At 46.4% G+C, this 17287-nt stretch overlaps 1 protein-coding gene across 1 annotated transcript; it reads left to right on the top strand.

Annotated features, from left to right (window-relative positions):
• The first annotated feature begins 361 nt into the window (after positions 1-361).
• bmal1a (basic helix-loop-helix ARNT like 1a) lies at positions 362-17256 on the top strand. Its single transcript, XM_037450838.2, has 20 exons — positions 362-489; positions 7718-7874; positions 8964-9027; positions 9304-9451; positions 9599-9619; positions 9793-9825; positions 9990-10019; positions 10309-10466; positions 10565-10644; positions 10747-10839; positions 11045-11162; positions 11439-11588; positions 12941-13187; positions 13926-14032; positions 14130-14280; positions 14528-14607; positions 14702-14810; positions 15182-15275; positions 15604-15697; positions 15787-17256. The coding sequence occupies exons 3-20, from the start codon at positions 8982-8984 to the stop codon at positions 15942-15944; spliced, it is 1917 nt and encodes a 638-aa protein (XP_037306735.1). The 5' UTR covers positions 362-489; positions 7718-7874; positions 8964-8981; the 3' UTR covers positions 15945-17256.
• The last annotated feature ends 31 nt before the right edge of the window (positions 17257-17287 follow it).

Raw genomic sequence — 17287 nt, 5'->3', positions numbered from 1 at the left:
TCAACGCGCAAAGTACACGCAAATAGAGAACTCGGCTCAGCCAAAGAGGGAGTTACATGTATTCTGGAGTCACAACAAATCCATTGCAGAATGAAAATGATGAATTGGCCGTCAGCTGCTTTTGTTTATTAACACGTGACAGAATAACGTAAGGCGTGGTAATGCACACCGCCCAGTACCACTCATTACCGTACTGACATGTAACGCGGTGTTCTCGTAGCTGTCTCTGTGCTCAGCTCGTTGCTCATTGGTCAAATATCACGCCCGTCTTAGTATCCCAGCCTGAACTCGTGTCTGATTGGCTGAGGTGGCACCTACGGCGGCTGCACAAACCCCATTGGCTGAAAAACTAGGTTAGTGGTCCGACAGGCATGACGGTGAAGAGAAACTGGGTCACCGATCGAGAGTCGTTTATGTCACAGTTCTTCAGGTTGCTACTGCACATTACCAGCGGCTTTCAATGGATGGACCGAGCTCACTGGACCTACTGTAAGTACACAGTGCAAACAACCCTCCGGGTTGTCAATATTACCTCTCGGGTTGCTGCGCTGTAAACCACGATGGATGTCGTCGATGTTTTGCCGGACCTGTGGTCACGTCAGTGGGTTTACGAAAGCCGGGGGAAGGACGTCAGCCCGCCGGACAGGTCTTGACAGTTAGCGCTCCGAAGTTAGCAACTGTATGCTAATGTTCGCGAACCAGCGGGAATAAACGTAGCAGCCCCCCACCCCCCGTTGTATGACAGAGCAGCTCGGGATGTGCCAGCCTTTGGTAGGAGTCGATTAAATGTGCACTATGGGTGTCCTCAGTGCGGTACACCGGGGGAACAATGCTAACCTGAGCTATCACGCTAGCTATGTAAACAGGCCTTGGTGGGTATCCGGCTCTCGGATTCTTCGACAGCATCCACCGTGCTGCGACATCATCATTTCTGACTAGAAACGGCCCTGTGGATGTTAATCTGCACCCAGAAGGACCGAAACACAAAGTCTTGCCATTGGAATACTGTTTTATATTAATTAACATTGATGTGAATACGATCAACAGTGACGTTTATGCTGATGTTTAGATATTTGGGCGTTCTTTTACAGACATATGGCACAATTTGTGACTTGTGTTTTGCAACATGTGCATCTGCAAAAATCCTGACTGGATTTTTGCACAAATGATAAACCCATTTGTGATGGAAGCTGTGGGCATTTTCCCACTGTGTGAATGTAATTCATTATTAAGGCTTTGATAACAGGAGAGACCTGTGGATCCGACCTTGAGACTTCAACTGACATGTTATCTATGCCTGACGAAGGAAGAAACCTACAAAGTACTTCTCAGAATTCATTGCAGTTGCCACAAAGCGCAATTTGTTCAGGAACATATATTACCAAAATATGTCGGACATACAAGGAATTTGACTTGGCGGTTGGTGCATAACATTGGACAACAAGACAGATAAGACAACATAGTGCAAGAACAGAGGAGTAAAAAAAAGATGTTTAAAAAGTTAAAAATCACCAAAGTTAAAAGTTCACCAGCGAACAGGTGTATGTGCATGTGGAGTGTGATGGGAGTGACCGGTGGAGATGGATGAGTCAGTCAGGGGGTACCCGGGCTCTGTTAATGAACCCGCCTGCCGAATGCAAGAAACCGTTAGTGTGGCGGATGGTCTTGGTCGTGATGGACCTCAACCTCCTGCCGGATGGAAGGGGCACAAACAGGTTTTGTCTGAGGTTAGAGGGGTCGGCAACTATCTTTTTAGCTCGCTTCAGGGTCCTGGAAGCGAACAAGTCCTGGAGAGACGGCAGATTGCAGCCAATCACCCTCTCTGCAGAGCGGATGACACGCTGCAGCCTGCCCTTGTCCTTGGCTGTAGCTGCAGCGTACCACACGGTGATGGAGGAGCAGAGGGTGGACTCGATGATGGCCGTGTAGAAGTGCACCATCATCGTCTTTGGCAGGTTCAATTTCTTCAGCTGCCTCAGGTTGTGATTTAGCAAGTCCAAATGTAACCATAAAGATGTAAAGATGAGTGTAAATCAGTGTAAATATGAGTGGAAGGGTGTTTGAAGCAGAATATTGTATTATTTCATTATGGTGGTAATATTAGGCTTTGTTCTTTGTTCCTTGAGCCGGGAGGTATAAAATTAAAATGATTGTAATGTGATGACATTTTCTTTTCCTCGTGATGGAGACGCTACAAATAAAAAAAGAAACAATCTTTTCAATTTAAAGACTGGAGTTTATCAATGAAATAAATCATGTGTCTGAGCCATTTGTTATTGATCCATGGCCAAGTCCCGCCTCCCTTCTGCTCTGTTTAACTGTCAGAGCGGCGTTACCGTGGGGACAAATTTCAAAATATGTCTATCTTATGGTGGGAATGTCAAATCGTTGGCGTTCTCACCATCGTACAACATGCGTTTGACGGAAGCCAAAGCTATATATATTCGAGTTAACGATAACCACCTCGTTACCTGCCCATAGAGACCGAAAAAAAGACATTACGGAATTTCATGCTAATCTTATACAAATAAAGAGAGACAAAACAGAAAGTGTGGCTTCATTTTACTCCAGTAGATGCTGAGAACTTGTCCCAAATGTCTCAAAAGCAGCCTGTCAACACAGTTAGTGACCACACAACAGACACCATCAGTTTGGACAGTTCCCCGTCCTTCATTGTCCACTACAGGCTGCTTTAAAAACCACTTTGATTAAGAGCAGGATAACAAATGAAAGTTCACTTTTCTCAAAGATGCTATATAGTATCTGATTATTCTTCCAGTCTGGGTCAGTTCTAAATAATAAATACATTTATATTTTTATATATAGACAAGCAATTTAAGTATCTGTTATAGCTCTAATCCTAACACATTATAAATCATGTATAACGGGGTGGTAAGGTCACACAGAGTTTATAGGAGGCATTGCCTCAGCGAAGGACTTTGGGACCTTATAGAGCAGACTTTGCTGCCTCTGTCCTCCATTCGTTAACAAGACATCCAAGGAATGCTCATGTCATCGTGGTGTGTTAGTTTGACTGGCATGAGTCTGTCACTTGATTTCATTATAATCATCTCCTTTTACTTATTTTAGACAGAAAGTGTTTATTTGTAAATAAAAAAACAATTATTTAAAACTTTAAAAGCTACAACTGACCTATCAATATTTCAGAATAAAAGCAAACATTTGTGAAAAAACTTAAGAGGATTCAGGAACAGGTGTATTGACTTTTTGTGACATATTCTGCAGAAAGACAGTGAAACTACAGTGATGTTGCTGGTAGGCTGTCTGGTTTGTGCTGTGAACCACACTGTATGCAGAGGATATCTATGGGCCCATAGAGGGATCTCCTCTTTTAAATTAAATGTATTGGTACTAACCAAAATCACACATTTGCCTCGAAGGCTTTACAATCGGTTCATATACAACGTCCTCCTTCCCAAGACCGTCGCATCGGCACAGGAAACTCCCCCCAGAAAAACCTTGAACTGGAACAAAAACAGAAACCTTATTCTCACCTCGGGCTAGATTTAAAATACATGTACAAATTCAATAAATGTGACATTAACCTAAATCAGAACAGGGGGAGGGGGTGATATGACATCACAATGTGCCTCCCAAGAGGATGGTATCAAAGAACCAAGGGTGTGTGACATTGTCATGACGTCTACTACATCGAAGCGCCATTATTGGCCCTGTACTTTGGTTGGACAGAACCGCCCATCAAAGAAACCCGCTGCTTCAGAGACACACATTAGGCATCGCTTTGGTTCCTTGCTGCTGTGAGTAAGGTCAATATGCTGAAAAGACATGTGTTTATTTAAATGCAGTGGTTTGACTTACTGAGGATGAGGAACGAGGAGTGTTGTCTTTTAAAAGCTCACACCCTCTGCACTGACAAAATGCTGCTCTCAGCTGTGATACAATGTTGACTGAGAAAAGTAGTGAGAAAATACAGTATAAATCTAATAATGAATCTAATTCCATGATGCAGGTCTACAGATCATCCAGCTAAGTTGCTAGTAGTAGTGGTCCCAAATCTGTTCTCGTGCATGAACACACACAACTAACTCGTACCTCTGCCTGCAGCTTCACTGTCGGCTCATGGTGGAACAGATGCTCCTCAGACTTTTGGGAGCTTTAAAAATATTTAAAAAACTACAGTGTACTAACGAGTGGTAATCTTTCTCTTCATGCTTGACTTACAACTTTGAGTAGAGTGACACTAGATGAGTAGTATGCAGTTAAGATCATCAGTGAGGAGGGGCGGCTCACTGAGCTGTTGTAGTGTGAGGCTTGTGGATTGTGACTCCTCTGACGGCGTGTCAGATGGCTGGTGCTGTAATGACAATAAGTTATAACGTCTGTTTTCAACCCGTCTTACTTATCCTGCTTCTGCTGCTTTGAGTTTAAACCAGATCATCTGAGGATGCACTGGCTCCTCTGTGGGTGGAGGTGCCAGCCGTACAGGGGGAACCCAGGCGGAGCACTTGGTCAGAGTGTGTGTAAAGTACACAAGACCTGACACTTGAGTCAAAGGTGTACTGAGCTCTAAGGAAGTGTTTCTTACGGCTTTCGGACAGCTGGACGGGGGGGGGGGGGGGCAGGGGGGTTGGACCGGCGGGTCCAGGTCTTCAGAAGTTCTGCTTCCTGTAAAACGCAAATAATTTCATCCGTTGTTCATGGAAATGTAACTTTAGAGAGAAGGGACACACATATACAGTATAACGGCACCATTACTCACACCTAAATAAACCCATTACAGTAACTTCCTGAGAGCATCTGGTCCAGTTTAATGGTCAGTCCAACTTACTTAAGCCTGATGTGGAGCCGTGCATTACTTTGGGACTCACCCTCTTCTCTTCATTGGCTGGCTCACACAACATTGTAACAACAACAATCATCAATCACCATTAATCAATTTTGATGTGCAATTAATTAGTTTTCAAGCTCTATTGACAGCCCTATTTTTAATGTACATGCATGATTTTATACGTTAAATAATTTGCAACCAAGCTACAGGGTCTGAAGGAGTTGTTGCATTGGGCGACTTCCAGATAAAGGTGAAGACTACACTACGCTACGTTGCTGCTAACTTCATACCTGCCATCACACTGACATCATCCGTCAGGCTCTCATGGCTGTAAAATCTTTTATGAAGAGTGTCTCGAGATTAACCTCCAGAATTGTATACTTTTGGTCAAATATAATTGAAAACTCGAATAGAGCCGGGTGATAAAATAGTTTTATCCCCATTCAGGTTAGCATAGTACTAAGCGGTTGTTAGCGGATGGTAGTCAATTCATTCTACTTGGGATTTAATAAACAAGACACGAAAATAGCGTGTTGTTTTTAATGGGCCTTTTACCAGCTGTTATGAATGTTTCATGTAGTCAAATACTGTGCAGGTGTTTCATCTAGTTCTTGTTCTTGTGTTACACTTAAACAAAAGCAAGTCAACAATTAAACAGGTAGCTGACTAAAGCTAATGGTTAGCTCACTTTCTGCTAAAGGAGTTCATTTGCAAAACATTGGTTCAGATTATGTTGGGTTCTTTTTTGATAAGAGATGGTTATATTCTTATTATATATTACTTAACTCAGCGTTTAGTTGTATTCAATGTATTATCAGTTTTTAAGTCTGATTATCGATACGTCTAATCAACCTTTTTAGAGTTTTTAAATGTTTTTTTTGTCTTTCTTTTCATTTGAACATGAACATTTGGATTTTGAAAGTACATACAGCTGATGCAGCCACCTACATACGATACGTAGGCTTTCTATTGTAGACTTGTTAAGAAATGTTCTACCTCCTTCTTACCAAGCACTGGGCTTTCCGTAGCATTTCTGTTCATCATAAAACTATGTGAATCATTTCAAAAATCCATGGAGCACAGGAGATGGAGTGAGCCTGCCAACATGACTTGGCTCTGCTGTAAAGTTATATTCTTTTCCAATAAATCGTCTAATACTTATTCACAGGAGAGGCTTTTTTCTATTTCCATAATCCATGGTCATATTGTTTGATGAATGAAGTGTCCGGTTTACCACCATATATTCAGAACCGCTGCATTATAAACGTTTTTGTTTTTATTTTTGAAGTCACAAAAGGGCAAAATGAATCGATGTAACAACACCAGTGTGTTGTGCACTGAGTCACTGATAAAGTAGAAGTTCTGAGGCTGACCCAGTTTCCACTCCAGTACCGGTTCCTTTCAGTGTTCAGTCATGACACTGTGTTTTCCCCTCTGGCCCAAAGATTTGTCCCGGATCACCAAGGTCACCGTCCTGACCTAGAACTCAGTTGCCTGTGCTTTGAAATGTGTAATGTTTGCATAGCTGTCACTGCTGCACATTACACATTTTAGCGTGTTCACAGAGGGTGCATAGGAGCCTGGGAGGATCCGCTAAACTATTGGGACCGTCCTCTCTGAGAGTCACAAAAAGAAGGATTTCCTGGCCCTCTCCTCCCCAGGCGAGTCGGATTCTCTCTGGTTCTAGAAAACAGCCTTGTCCCCTTTGAGCTTCACCTTATTATTTATTTTTTTGGCGCCCTGTCCGCCATTTTGTAGCACCCTCCCAGATAGGGTGTTTAATCAAGCATCTGCTCACTGAGAAGATCCAGAGGACAGGTCTCTGCTAAGCACCTCATACACTCCTACTGAGGCGGCCAGAGGAAGAATTCTACATGTAAAATCCTTTAATAATGGTGTTATTAACAATGTGAGAACATGTAATTCGTAGATGAGATCCTTTTGAACTGATTAGCGTAGGTAGTCGCTGTTTTCTGATTGGCATACACATGGTCACATTATATCAGACTACTATGACTCCCACATCTACACCACAATGATAGGAGGTGAGAGGGATGGAGTCATTCATCCTCCCAGTGGCTGAAACCTCCACCTGAACAGCAATGATCTAACCCTAGTTTTCAGCCCCAAAGAGGTTCAGCAGCACTGCAGCTTTGGATCTGTCCACATGGGGCTGTAGTAGCATGGGACTGGAGTAGAATGTTGCACTCATAGCGTGGGGCTATAGTAGCATGGGACTGAAGTAGCATGTTGCACTCATAGCGTGGGGCTATAGTAGCATGCGGTTGGAGTTGCATGTTGCACTCATAACATGGGGCTATAGTAGCATGGGACTGGAGTAGCAGACAAATAGTGTCTCCACCTGCTCTAGCATGAGCTACAAAAGTTAGCATACCTAGCTAACTAGCTCACACTGACAGTATGCAACCAAAGTGTAGCTCCACATCCAACATGGAAATAATTGGTTAACGTATCCTTTAGTTAAAGGGGTTGAAGGTATTCTGTGAAGAAAAGAGAAACCCCACACAGAGAGTCGGTTCTCTTCAGAAACTGATCTATTTTAGTGGGTCATGAGGGATTATTTTTTATACCTGCCTAGTCACTGTTTTTAGGGTCCTTTTCCATGGTGGACTGTTCACAGCCAGCATTTCCACCGCAGACTATTTACCTTTTGGTTCCTAAAGGCTGTCACTTGTATTTAATGCAGCAAAACAAGAGAAAAGTTTAAGGAGACGATACTCCAAACAAAATGGCACCCAACTCCCTACACGGTTTACCCACACGGTTTACATCATTGGTGGTGAGACAGACTTCACCGACAAGTCTCCACTATCCTCTAAGAGCGACACATGCACAATAACTATTATGTCAGGGGACGTAACACTTCTCTTGTGTGTCCTGGGGTAGACTGGCTGCAACCGCTGTTTGAGGATCAGTTCATACCGAGCGGATGATAGGTCCGGCTGAATCCAACCAGACTGAGACCAGATCAGAACGCAGCTGACCGGACTGAACCAGGCAATACCCGGGCCGTCCAGGAGGCCTGTTCCAGTCTGCTATCCAGGTGGGTGAGGAAGTTCTCTACTCTCCTCTCTCCTCATCTCACCCCAAAAGGCTGCCTGCTGCTCTAATGCCTAAACAGCAAATAGACAGAACTTTGGTACGCACTCCCAGAGAGGCACCTCCGGTATAAACAGACATTAGCTTGGAATGTAAAAAGGCCACACTCTATGTGTTACTAGTTACAGAGATTAGAATCAGAAAAAGTTGATTTTATATGTAATAATAGATTGTGACGGTCGTTTTGCAACACTCAGAAGGTCTGAAGCAACCACTGCAGAACAATGTGATCAAATGATCTCCAAATATTTCCCACTAAAATGTTGCATGACGATGAATATCATTAAAAGCCAGATGATTAAATAGTTTTATCCCCACTCAGGTTAGCATAGTGCTAGCGGATGGAAGTCCATTCATTCTACTTTATAAACAATACACGGCAATAGCGTGTTGTTATTAATGCTCCTTTTACCAGCTGTTATTAATGTTTCATGTAGTGAAATACTGTGCAGATGTTTCATCCCATTTGCATCTATGTTACACTTGAAATAAAAGCAAGTCAATAATTTAACAGGTAGCTGGCTAAAGCTAATGGTTAGCTCACATTCTTCTAAAGGAGTTCATCTGCAGAACATTGGTTCAGATTATGTTGGGTTCTGTTTTGATAAAGAGATGGTTATATTGTTATTATATATTACTTAATACATTGAATACAACTAATCCTTATTTATATGGCTAGAATATTCACAGCATCATAGTCACTATACTTATTTATATCTCACTGAAAACAAATGTCAGTAATATGAATTCCACTTAATAATATTATAACAATATTCTTGACAAAATATTTCCCCAATAACATTTTAAAATGGAATCATGACTAATATGATGAGCAGAAGGGATGCTAAATAACAGATCAGATAACAACCTCGCCCCTACTGGCTTCTCTGTTCATAGCACATCCCAAGGACTCTAATATAAATGCTACAATATGACATCAAGTATTTCCTTGCCTGCAGTCCCTGAGACAGTCTCCCTCCGTATGTGACCTGGATGTCTGGGACTGACCATGCATGTTGTTGTGTGTTCACAGTTGAGGGCTCCAGAGTGGATGGAAGGAGATGACTTTAACACAGAGGCTGTGATGAACATCTGTGGTGAGTGGGACTCTACCTGTGAAACTCACCTACTTGCATGTTTCCACAGAGACCACTTTGGCCTTTTGGCAGTGGCTGTTTTCCACATTCAGATGGTTAATATATGATCAACATCTATTGTCTATGTCAGAGTACTGACCAGCTGAGCAGAGGATCAGTTCTGTGTGGTTATTGCAGCTCTCTCTGTTCACATAGCCGTCCAGCCGGACATGGACGTGTGTTTTAGTTCTCCATGGAAACGCTTTGTGCTGCACTGATATTCGGTTTGCTTTGCAGATGACCTGATGGCCGACCAAAGGATGGACATCTCGTCTACAATGACTGACTTCATGTCTCCAGGGTCTACGGACCTCATCTCCAGCTCCATCAGCACGCCGGGCATGGACTACACCCGCAAGAGGAAGGGCAGCACTACTGATTACCAGTGAGTGAGTGAGTGAGTGAGAGTGAGAGTGAGAGTGAGAGTGAGTGAGTGAGAGTGAGAGTGAGAGTGAGAGAGAGAGATTGATTCACTGACTTCACTGACTAACTTCTGGTCTTCATTTTATAATACATCTGTGTTTCGTTCCAGAATTGATGGCTTCTCCTTTGAGTAAGTTCATACCCAACTCTCATTGTTGATATATTAATTCATCAAGATCGAAAAAATAATGATCCTCAGTGGATTTTGCAGCATGAAATATTGAACAGATGTGAGCTCCTGGTCCTCAAACGGTTCCCTTCATGTTGTGGTATAAGCTAACCTCTCCTGTCGTTGCTCCTTAGTGACATGGACCCAGACAAAGACAAACTGGGAAGGTGAGATGCAGCTTTAAGTCTTGTATTTGGTGTATTTCTATGACATTTGTTGTGTCTTCGCTGGTCACAGATCCATCTCTTGAGATGTCCAACACCTGTCGGGTGTAAATACCTCATACTGTTAGTCTGAGTGCCATCTCTAATGTTGCTGTTTGTCTTTCCAGTGACCAGCAGGGCCGGATTAAGAATGCCAGGTAAAGAGTGCCACCTTCTTACTTCCCTTGCATGAATCAAATGTGCCTCAGTAAGAAATGGTGTCCTCTGAAGTGCATGATCAGAGCCTTATGTAGAGCTAAGGGACTGCAAGAGCCTACCTCACATGGTAGAGACTTGACACCAAGGCACTTCATCTAAAGAAGGCAGCCCATCAAAAAGACATTTCCATTATTGTGGCCTTATGCCAGCTGGATGGAGGAGGAGGAGGAGGAGGAGGAGAACCCTCCATGTGTGATCACAGTTAATGTCTGGTTCCCCCCTCCCCAGAGAGGCCCATAGCCAGATTGAGAAGCGCCGGCGGGACAAGATGAACAGCTTCATCGACGAGCTGGCATCGCTGGTGCCCACCTGTAACGCCATGTCCCGCAAACTGGACAAGCTGACGGTGCTGCGCATGGCGGTCCAGCACATGAAGACACTGCGAGGTTAGCATGACGGGCGCGTCAGGCTCCATGATTTGAGCCATTCGGGGACAGCCTAGGCAGGGCGACGCACTGAATGACCCTACTGTTGTCGTGTGCAGGTGCAGCCAACCCGTACACAGAGGCCAACTACAAGCCGGCCTTCCTCTCCGATGACGAGCTGAAGCACTTGATATTAAGGGTGAGCATCTCGCCTCGTGGTAGTCAGCCTGCATGCCACAGAGCAGAATCCCACTGTGTGGGTCACGAGAGGTGACCGGGTTTGCTGTGTTTGATGGCGCAGGCTGCCGATGGCTTCCTGTTCGTGGTCGGCTGTGACCGCGGAAAGATCCTCTTTGTTTCCGAATCCGTCTACAAGATTCTCAACTACAGCCAGGTATGGTGGCTGTTTCCCTCCGGTACCAGTGCTGACAGGGCTATACGTTTCCTAGACTTTATCCCTCACAGATTACATAATGGTGTTCATCTTGTGTTGCCTTAACAGAGATAAGTCAGCATTAATGATCTCATTCAAGTGTCCGTAGTTCGGTCCTCTGCTTCTGTATGACTTCAGTACCTCTGTTCTCTCTGTCGCTCTGCAGAACGACCTGATAGGTCAGAGCCTGTTTGACTACCTTCACCCCAAGGACATTGCCAAGGTCAAAGAGCAACTGTCCTCCTCCGACACGGCCCCACGAGAGAGGCTCATCGATGCCAAGAGTAAGTTAGTGAAAAATGAGCTTTTTCAATGAGTTTTACGAGAGAAGACATTACTAAAACCCAAAGTAGGAAGCTACAAGGAAGCAGCTGGTGGACTGCAGGGAGGAAATGAGCCGACTGGTCTTATTACCTTACATCCCCAAACATTCGGTCCATGTTATTATTTTGTATCTGACGATAAAAATGTGACGTGGCACTATATGTAGGAAATAACCACATCAAATAAAATCCAATGCAGTGATGTCACCAGTCGTGTGTGTGTGTGTGTGTGTGCAGCGGGTCTCCCGGTGAAGACAGACATCACCCCCGGCCCCTCTCGTCTCTGCTCTGGAGCACGGCGCTCCTTTTTCTGCAGGATGAAGTGCAACAGGCCCTCTGTCAAAGTCGAGGACAAGGACTTTCCCTCCACCTGCTCCAAGAAAAAAGGTGCTTTCCCCTCAAACTCCCATTCAGTTTCCCTCCATACTGACAGGGGTCGACGCGCAGTGGCAGCAGGCTGACCGAGCTCCTTCTGGGGGACCTCGGGCCTTAGCAGTCCAGCTGAGAGAGATAATCCTATAGTCTCCCACCAGTTGGCCATTCCCAGAGAACCTCCAGTGGGAGGCGCTCAGGAGGCCCCCTGATCAGGGATCAGGAATCGGGAACATTAACTGCGGAATTTGACATGGCGGTTGGTGCACAGCATTGGACAGTGAGACACAAGACAACAAGACAAATAACAAGAAAATGGTGTAAAATCAGATCGAAGGCTATGGGCTAGGATACAATGTTAAAAACAGAAAGTGCACTGGCGAGCAGATATCCATACACTACACAACTGTGTTGTGAGTGTGAAGGGAAATGGGATGTCAGTCAGTGGGGGACCCCGGCTCTGTGGTTGAAACTGTGTGGCATGAGGTCTTGGTCCTGATGGACCTCAACCTCCTGCCAGATGGAAAGGGCACAAGCTGTTTTGGTCCGGGGATGAGAGGGGTCGGCTTCAATCTTTAGCTCGCTTCAGGGTTCTGGATGCAAACAAGAACACCCTGAGCTGATTCCTTTCCCCACAGAGGAGTAGCGCCTCACCTCCAGGTCCCCCCCTGATATCTGAGCTCCTTACCCTCCTTAACCCATGACATCAGGAAGTCCTAACCCACAATCCCTGCCCCTTCAGTTCTATCCGCCACAGGGCTGTTGCCTCTGGTCCTCTGTCTGTCAGCTACCTCGTGGTGAAAGGCACGGCTCTCCTATTGTTGCCAGGAACCACATATCAGTGACCGTTACAAAACCAAGGAAGTGCATGTGCTTCTATATGTGTTTACTGAACTGATCTGTGGAGAGCCCAACCCATTTATCACTACTGAACCCCTAAGCTGCTCCTGCTGCAGCGGCTGAGGTCAAAGGTCCCGTACGACGAGGGGATTCCTGTGATAAGCGGACGGGCGTGAAGTCACCGTGTGATCAGTGCAGCAGCTGACAGTAGACCGACATGTGGCCCCTGGCTGTGTCTCCATCATCACACCAACATTCACAGGTCATTCAAGCGCAGTCACACAAACCGTAAAGGTTTAGTGTTACTAGTCTCTATCCAGTTGTGCAGTTTGAATACCTGTTTCTGATGAATGCTCCTCATGTTAGCCTTTTTTCATGAGGACAAGCTGGCTGAGGGAAGACACAGGTCATGGTTCTCATCTGGTTTGGTGGTGTCCTTTTGGACAGGCACTCAGTGGGAGTTACGGGACAGTTTACTGAACTGAAATTGAATTGACACCATCTCCCCTCCCTCTCCCCCATCACAGCGGACCGTAAGAGCTTCTGCACCATCCACAGCACAGGCTATCTGAAGAGCTGGCCCCCCACCAAGATGGGTCTGGACGAGGACAACGAGCCCGACAACGAGGGCTGCAACCTGAGCTGCCTGGTGGCCATCGGCCGCCTGCATCCCCACATCGTCCCCACGCCCAGCCTGGTGGACATCCGGGTGAAGCCCACGGAGTACGTCTCCCGGCACGCCATCGACGGCAAATTTGTCTTCGTTGACCAGAGGTGAGACGGGGGGGGGGGGGGGGGCGCAGGGGGGGCCACTCTGATGTTCAACATGTGGCCAGTCGTCAGCACATCTAAAGCTTCTCCTCATGTCTGTAGATGACTTCATACTGAGACCTGTTTCTGATATTCTCTATATACAGTAATAGTGTAGTTATCCATACAAATGCATCCCTGTTGTTTTGAGCATTATACTTTTCATTGCAAGTACTGATGGATTAAAGGAATATTTGTTAAAGATGGCTTTACAGTCTGTACACCTGCAATACTCTCAAAACGCAGAAATGAAAAAATAAAGAAACCGTAGTGAGAATGTGAGAGGAGGGATTCCTCTCCCGGGATGGACAGACTGCAACGTAAAAGATGTACAATACGTTTAATTCATACAATGGAAATGATTCAAATATTTAGAGTAGTAAGACAAGTGTAGGGCAGGACCACTGCAGGGATAATTAGCTGTAACTCCCATCAGATACAACCATGCACCCACCATCGGACCATGTAACCACCATCAGATGTGACCACAAGAATAATACTGATAGTATCAGCTGGGCCCTGGCAGGATGCAGGGTCAGAACCACAGGAGGGAAAGCACAAAAATAAAATAATGCAGCCATGGTCTCTGATGAATGAATGAGGGGCTGATACATTGTTTAGAGGCGGAGCCTAGCAGTGGATAAACAAGGCTGATGTTGAGGGCAACGTGCTGACTTGGGTTTCTCTCTGTGTGACCTCCAGGGCCACAGCCATCCTGGCCTACCTGCCCCAGGAGCTGCTGGGCACCTCTTTCTACGAGTACTTCCACCAGGACGACATCGGCCACCTGGCCGAGTGCCACAGACAAGGTAGCAGCCTCATGGCCGGAGAGGGGGAGGGGCTGGGGCTAAGTGAAGAGCGAGGGTGAAGTCTCTAATGGGTGTGTGTGTGTGTGTGTTCCCACAGTGCTGCAGATGAGAGAGAAGATCAACACCAACTGTTACAAATTCAAGATCAAAGATGGCTCTTTCATCACTCTGAGGAGCCGCTGGTTCAGCTTCATGAACCCCTGGACCAAGGAGGTGGAGTACATTGTCTCCACCAACACCGTCGTATCGTAAGTAGACCTGGAAGCTGGTCCTTTGTCCCCAGTAGTCCCCGTCAACGCCATGTCCCGTCTAGCCCGTAGACCCTGTCTAGGTCGTCCCCCGTAGACGCCCTGCTCCATGGGCGCTGTACCCGTAGACCCCATACCCTTTAGCTGTAGACCTGCAAACGGTGTACCCCGTAGATCCCGTCAAGACACTGTCTCCCGTAGGTGCTGTCCCCCGTAAACACTTTGTAAAATGTGTCTGTCTCTGCAGGTGTCCCATGGTGGAGGGATCAGACTACCCTCAGTCTGCTGCCTCACCACAGAGCATGGACAGTGTCCTTACCTCGGAGGGTAAAGGACTAACAAATACTCGTTCATCAGCTGTCAATCATTCATCCTTCACAGTCAACACACTTTCCTTTTCCTCCTCGCTGCTGATTGGTAGGTGGAGGAAGGCGGACGCTGCAGACGGTGCCGGGCATCCCTGGCGGCACAAGACCAGGAGCCGGCAAAATCGGACGCATGATTGCAGAGGAGGTGATGGAGATCCAGAGGTGAGTGCTGCATGTTGGTGGAGCAGATGAAGGCGTGATTCAGCGCTGGCTGATGTACACGCTTGGCAATTTGGAACATTTCAATTTTATCATTTCAGATCATTTGAAAAAACGTGAGACCATAAAATGAGTAAGTGCTGGCTCCACTGCTCGGTTCTCAGTCCTCCTGAGTACCGCTGACTCAGACGGCTGTGTACTTACTGTCCTGGCGACACGTGGTCCAAAAAATATATGTAGGTCAGATGTCACATGCCTCAGGATCTGGCTATTTGAACTGGTTGTTCCAAAAAAAAGACTGACGTGACTGACGTGTATTTTTAGACAATCAAATGTGTAAAATAATCAGACATCTATGTCTCTGTGTCTATTAGGATCCGAGGCTCCTCCCCCTCAAGCTGTGGCTCCAGCCCTCTGAACATCACCAGCACCCCCCCACCTGACACCTGCTCCCCAGGGGGCAAGAAGGTAACACACCCACCCCCACGGTTTCCTTTAGTGGGGTTGGGGTGCGATAGCATTTCCCAGAGCATATCCCAGCATGCAATGCGGGTCAACGCGGATTTAATTTATTCAGGACGGAGGCGGGTGATCCAGTTCACTTTTAACTGTAACATTAAGTAATAGAATTCACTCGAATATATCTACTGATAGAGATTTTATGTCGTTTTTTAAAAAATCGCATAAGACGTTAAAATAAACTGCTCTTAGTGATAACGTTAAATCCGTCATGCTACCCCGTGGACAAATGGCTCAGTTGGAGGAAGCTGACAGACTTTGTGTTTGTGTGATTCAGATTCAGAATGGAGGGACACCCGAGCTGCCGAACACAGGGGTCCTTCCTGGCCCGGATTCTGTAGGCTACCCCTACTCCAACCAGTCCATCATGAGTGAGTTCGACCTCAACACACACACACACACACACACACACACACACAGTGTATTCCAGTGCTTTCTCAACCTCTCGTCCTCCCTCCAGGTGACAACTCCCACCTGAGTATAGACATCATGGACAACCCCGGTGCCAGCAGCCCCAGCAACGACGAGGCGGCCATGGCCGTCATCATGTCCCTGCTGGAGGCAGACGCGGGGCTCGGCGGCCCCGTGGACTTCAGCGACCTGCCCTGGCCTCTGTGAGGACGTAGAGGGGGGGTCAGAGCCAACAACTGTACTGCAACAAATATCCATCTTAGCTCATTCTACTCACAGGAAAGGCTGTAGAGAGTGAAGAACGAGAGGAGCACCTTTGAGGCTCACTACCACATTCTCATTCGTCATTCCCTGTAGGTGCACGTGACCCTGGTTTTGTTTTGGATGTGATGTAACTGATGTGTTGCAGGGTCGCCTGCAGACTGGGTGGCCCGAGCATTGGATGCAGCGGAAACCTGCCGGTGGACTGAACCCAGAGTCGCTGCCACAGCACTGCTGAGACGAGCATCTCAGGCTGTACGCTCTCGTGTCCCTGCACAGTTCAGACCCCCCCCCCCCCTCCCACACTCAAGAGTCCACTATGGGAAAAGGACCTATCCTCTGAGCTTTTCTGAGGTTGTTCCTTCCCGAGCCACAAGCAGGTGTATTTCGGTCCGTTACCATGACATTTCCTTCAGCACCACAGCGGGTGTGTCCTTCTGCCACAGGCTGCTCCTTACTGCGCCTCACGTTCCCGCGGTTCCTACACACATTTAAAGAGTTTCAGGCACAGAGTACCTGCTGCACATCTGCCACAAGAGAAGATACATTCAAAGGTGTTTAAAGGTAATGCACATGCAGCTGTTGCTGTGGAAGCCAGTGATTCATTGGACTTGCTCAGTGGAGGTCTTCACAATACTGGACCCCTTCCCAGATGCACTAGTGGGGTGATGGGATGGGATCCAAACTGGGACCTGAACCCCCCCCAAACAGACGGATGCCAGAGATGAAGCGTAATGCCTCTGGATCAATACCTGAATCATGCTTGACATTTATTTTGGATTGATATTTGTTAAGTCTTTTTGCCGTTCTTTCCATCCAAAGCCCCAACGGTTGTAACCGCCCTTAGAACTCGTCTCCGTGGGGATGAGTTAATGATGAAGGGGATCCCTGATCATCAGGGATTTGTCTTTCAGAAAAACTGACTGCAATATAATCTGGACTGACACATATAGTTTCAGCTCAATTCTTTCCCGTGGCCATTTCTAAACTGTTGATACAATGAAATATTTGAAGAGTTGCATATATATATATATTTGCCATTACAGTGGGCTGCTGGTTTTTAATCATTAGTGGCTGAACATCAGATGGTATCATCTCCAAATGGAGATTCGAAAAGGTGCAGCAGCTAGTCCCTATGGATCCCTCAGTGAGTGCACATGGATGGGTGGTGACTGGACGTTTGACCATGAAATACCTCCTGAGCCCAGGCTCCACCCCCTCCTGTCCTCCTCCAATCAGGCATCGGCTCCAGTGGTTTTGTTTCATCATTTTACGCTACACTACGTTCC

The sequence above is a fragment of the Pungitius pungitius genome, chromosome 6 (genome assembly GCF_949316345.1).
Source record: "Pungitius pungitius chromosome 6, fPunPun2.1, whole genome shotgun sequence".
NCBI lineage: Eukaryota > Metazoa > Chordata > Actinopteri > Perciformes > Gasterosteidae > Pungitius > Pungitius pungitius.
The sequence above is the reverse complement of the archived record's forward strand: the minus strand, read 5'-3'. Positions and strand labels throughout refer to the sequence as shown.

What these genes read in the sequence shown, in the direction of transcription:
- bmal1a (XM_037450838.2), top strand. Translation starts at nt 8,982, where the DNA reads ATGGAAGGAGATGACTTTAACACAGAGGCTGTGATGAACATCTGTG. An exon ending in TCCACCAACACCGTCGTATC is followed by an intron (nt 14,281 to 14,527) that starts GTAAGTAGACCT and finishes CTGTCTCTGCAG; the next exon opens with GTGTCCCATGGTGGAGGGAT. An exon ending in CAGTGTCCTTACCTCGGAGG is followed by an intron (nt 14,608 to 14,701) that starts GTAAAGGACTAA and finishes GCTGATTGGTAG; the next exon opens with GTGGAGGAAGGCGGACGCTG.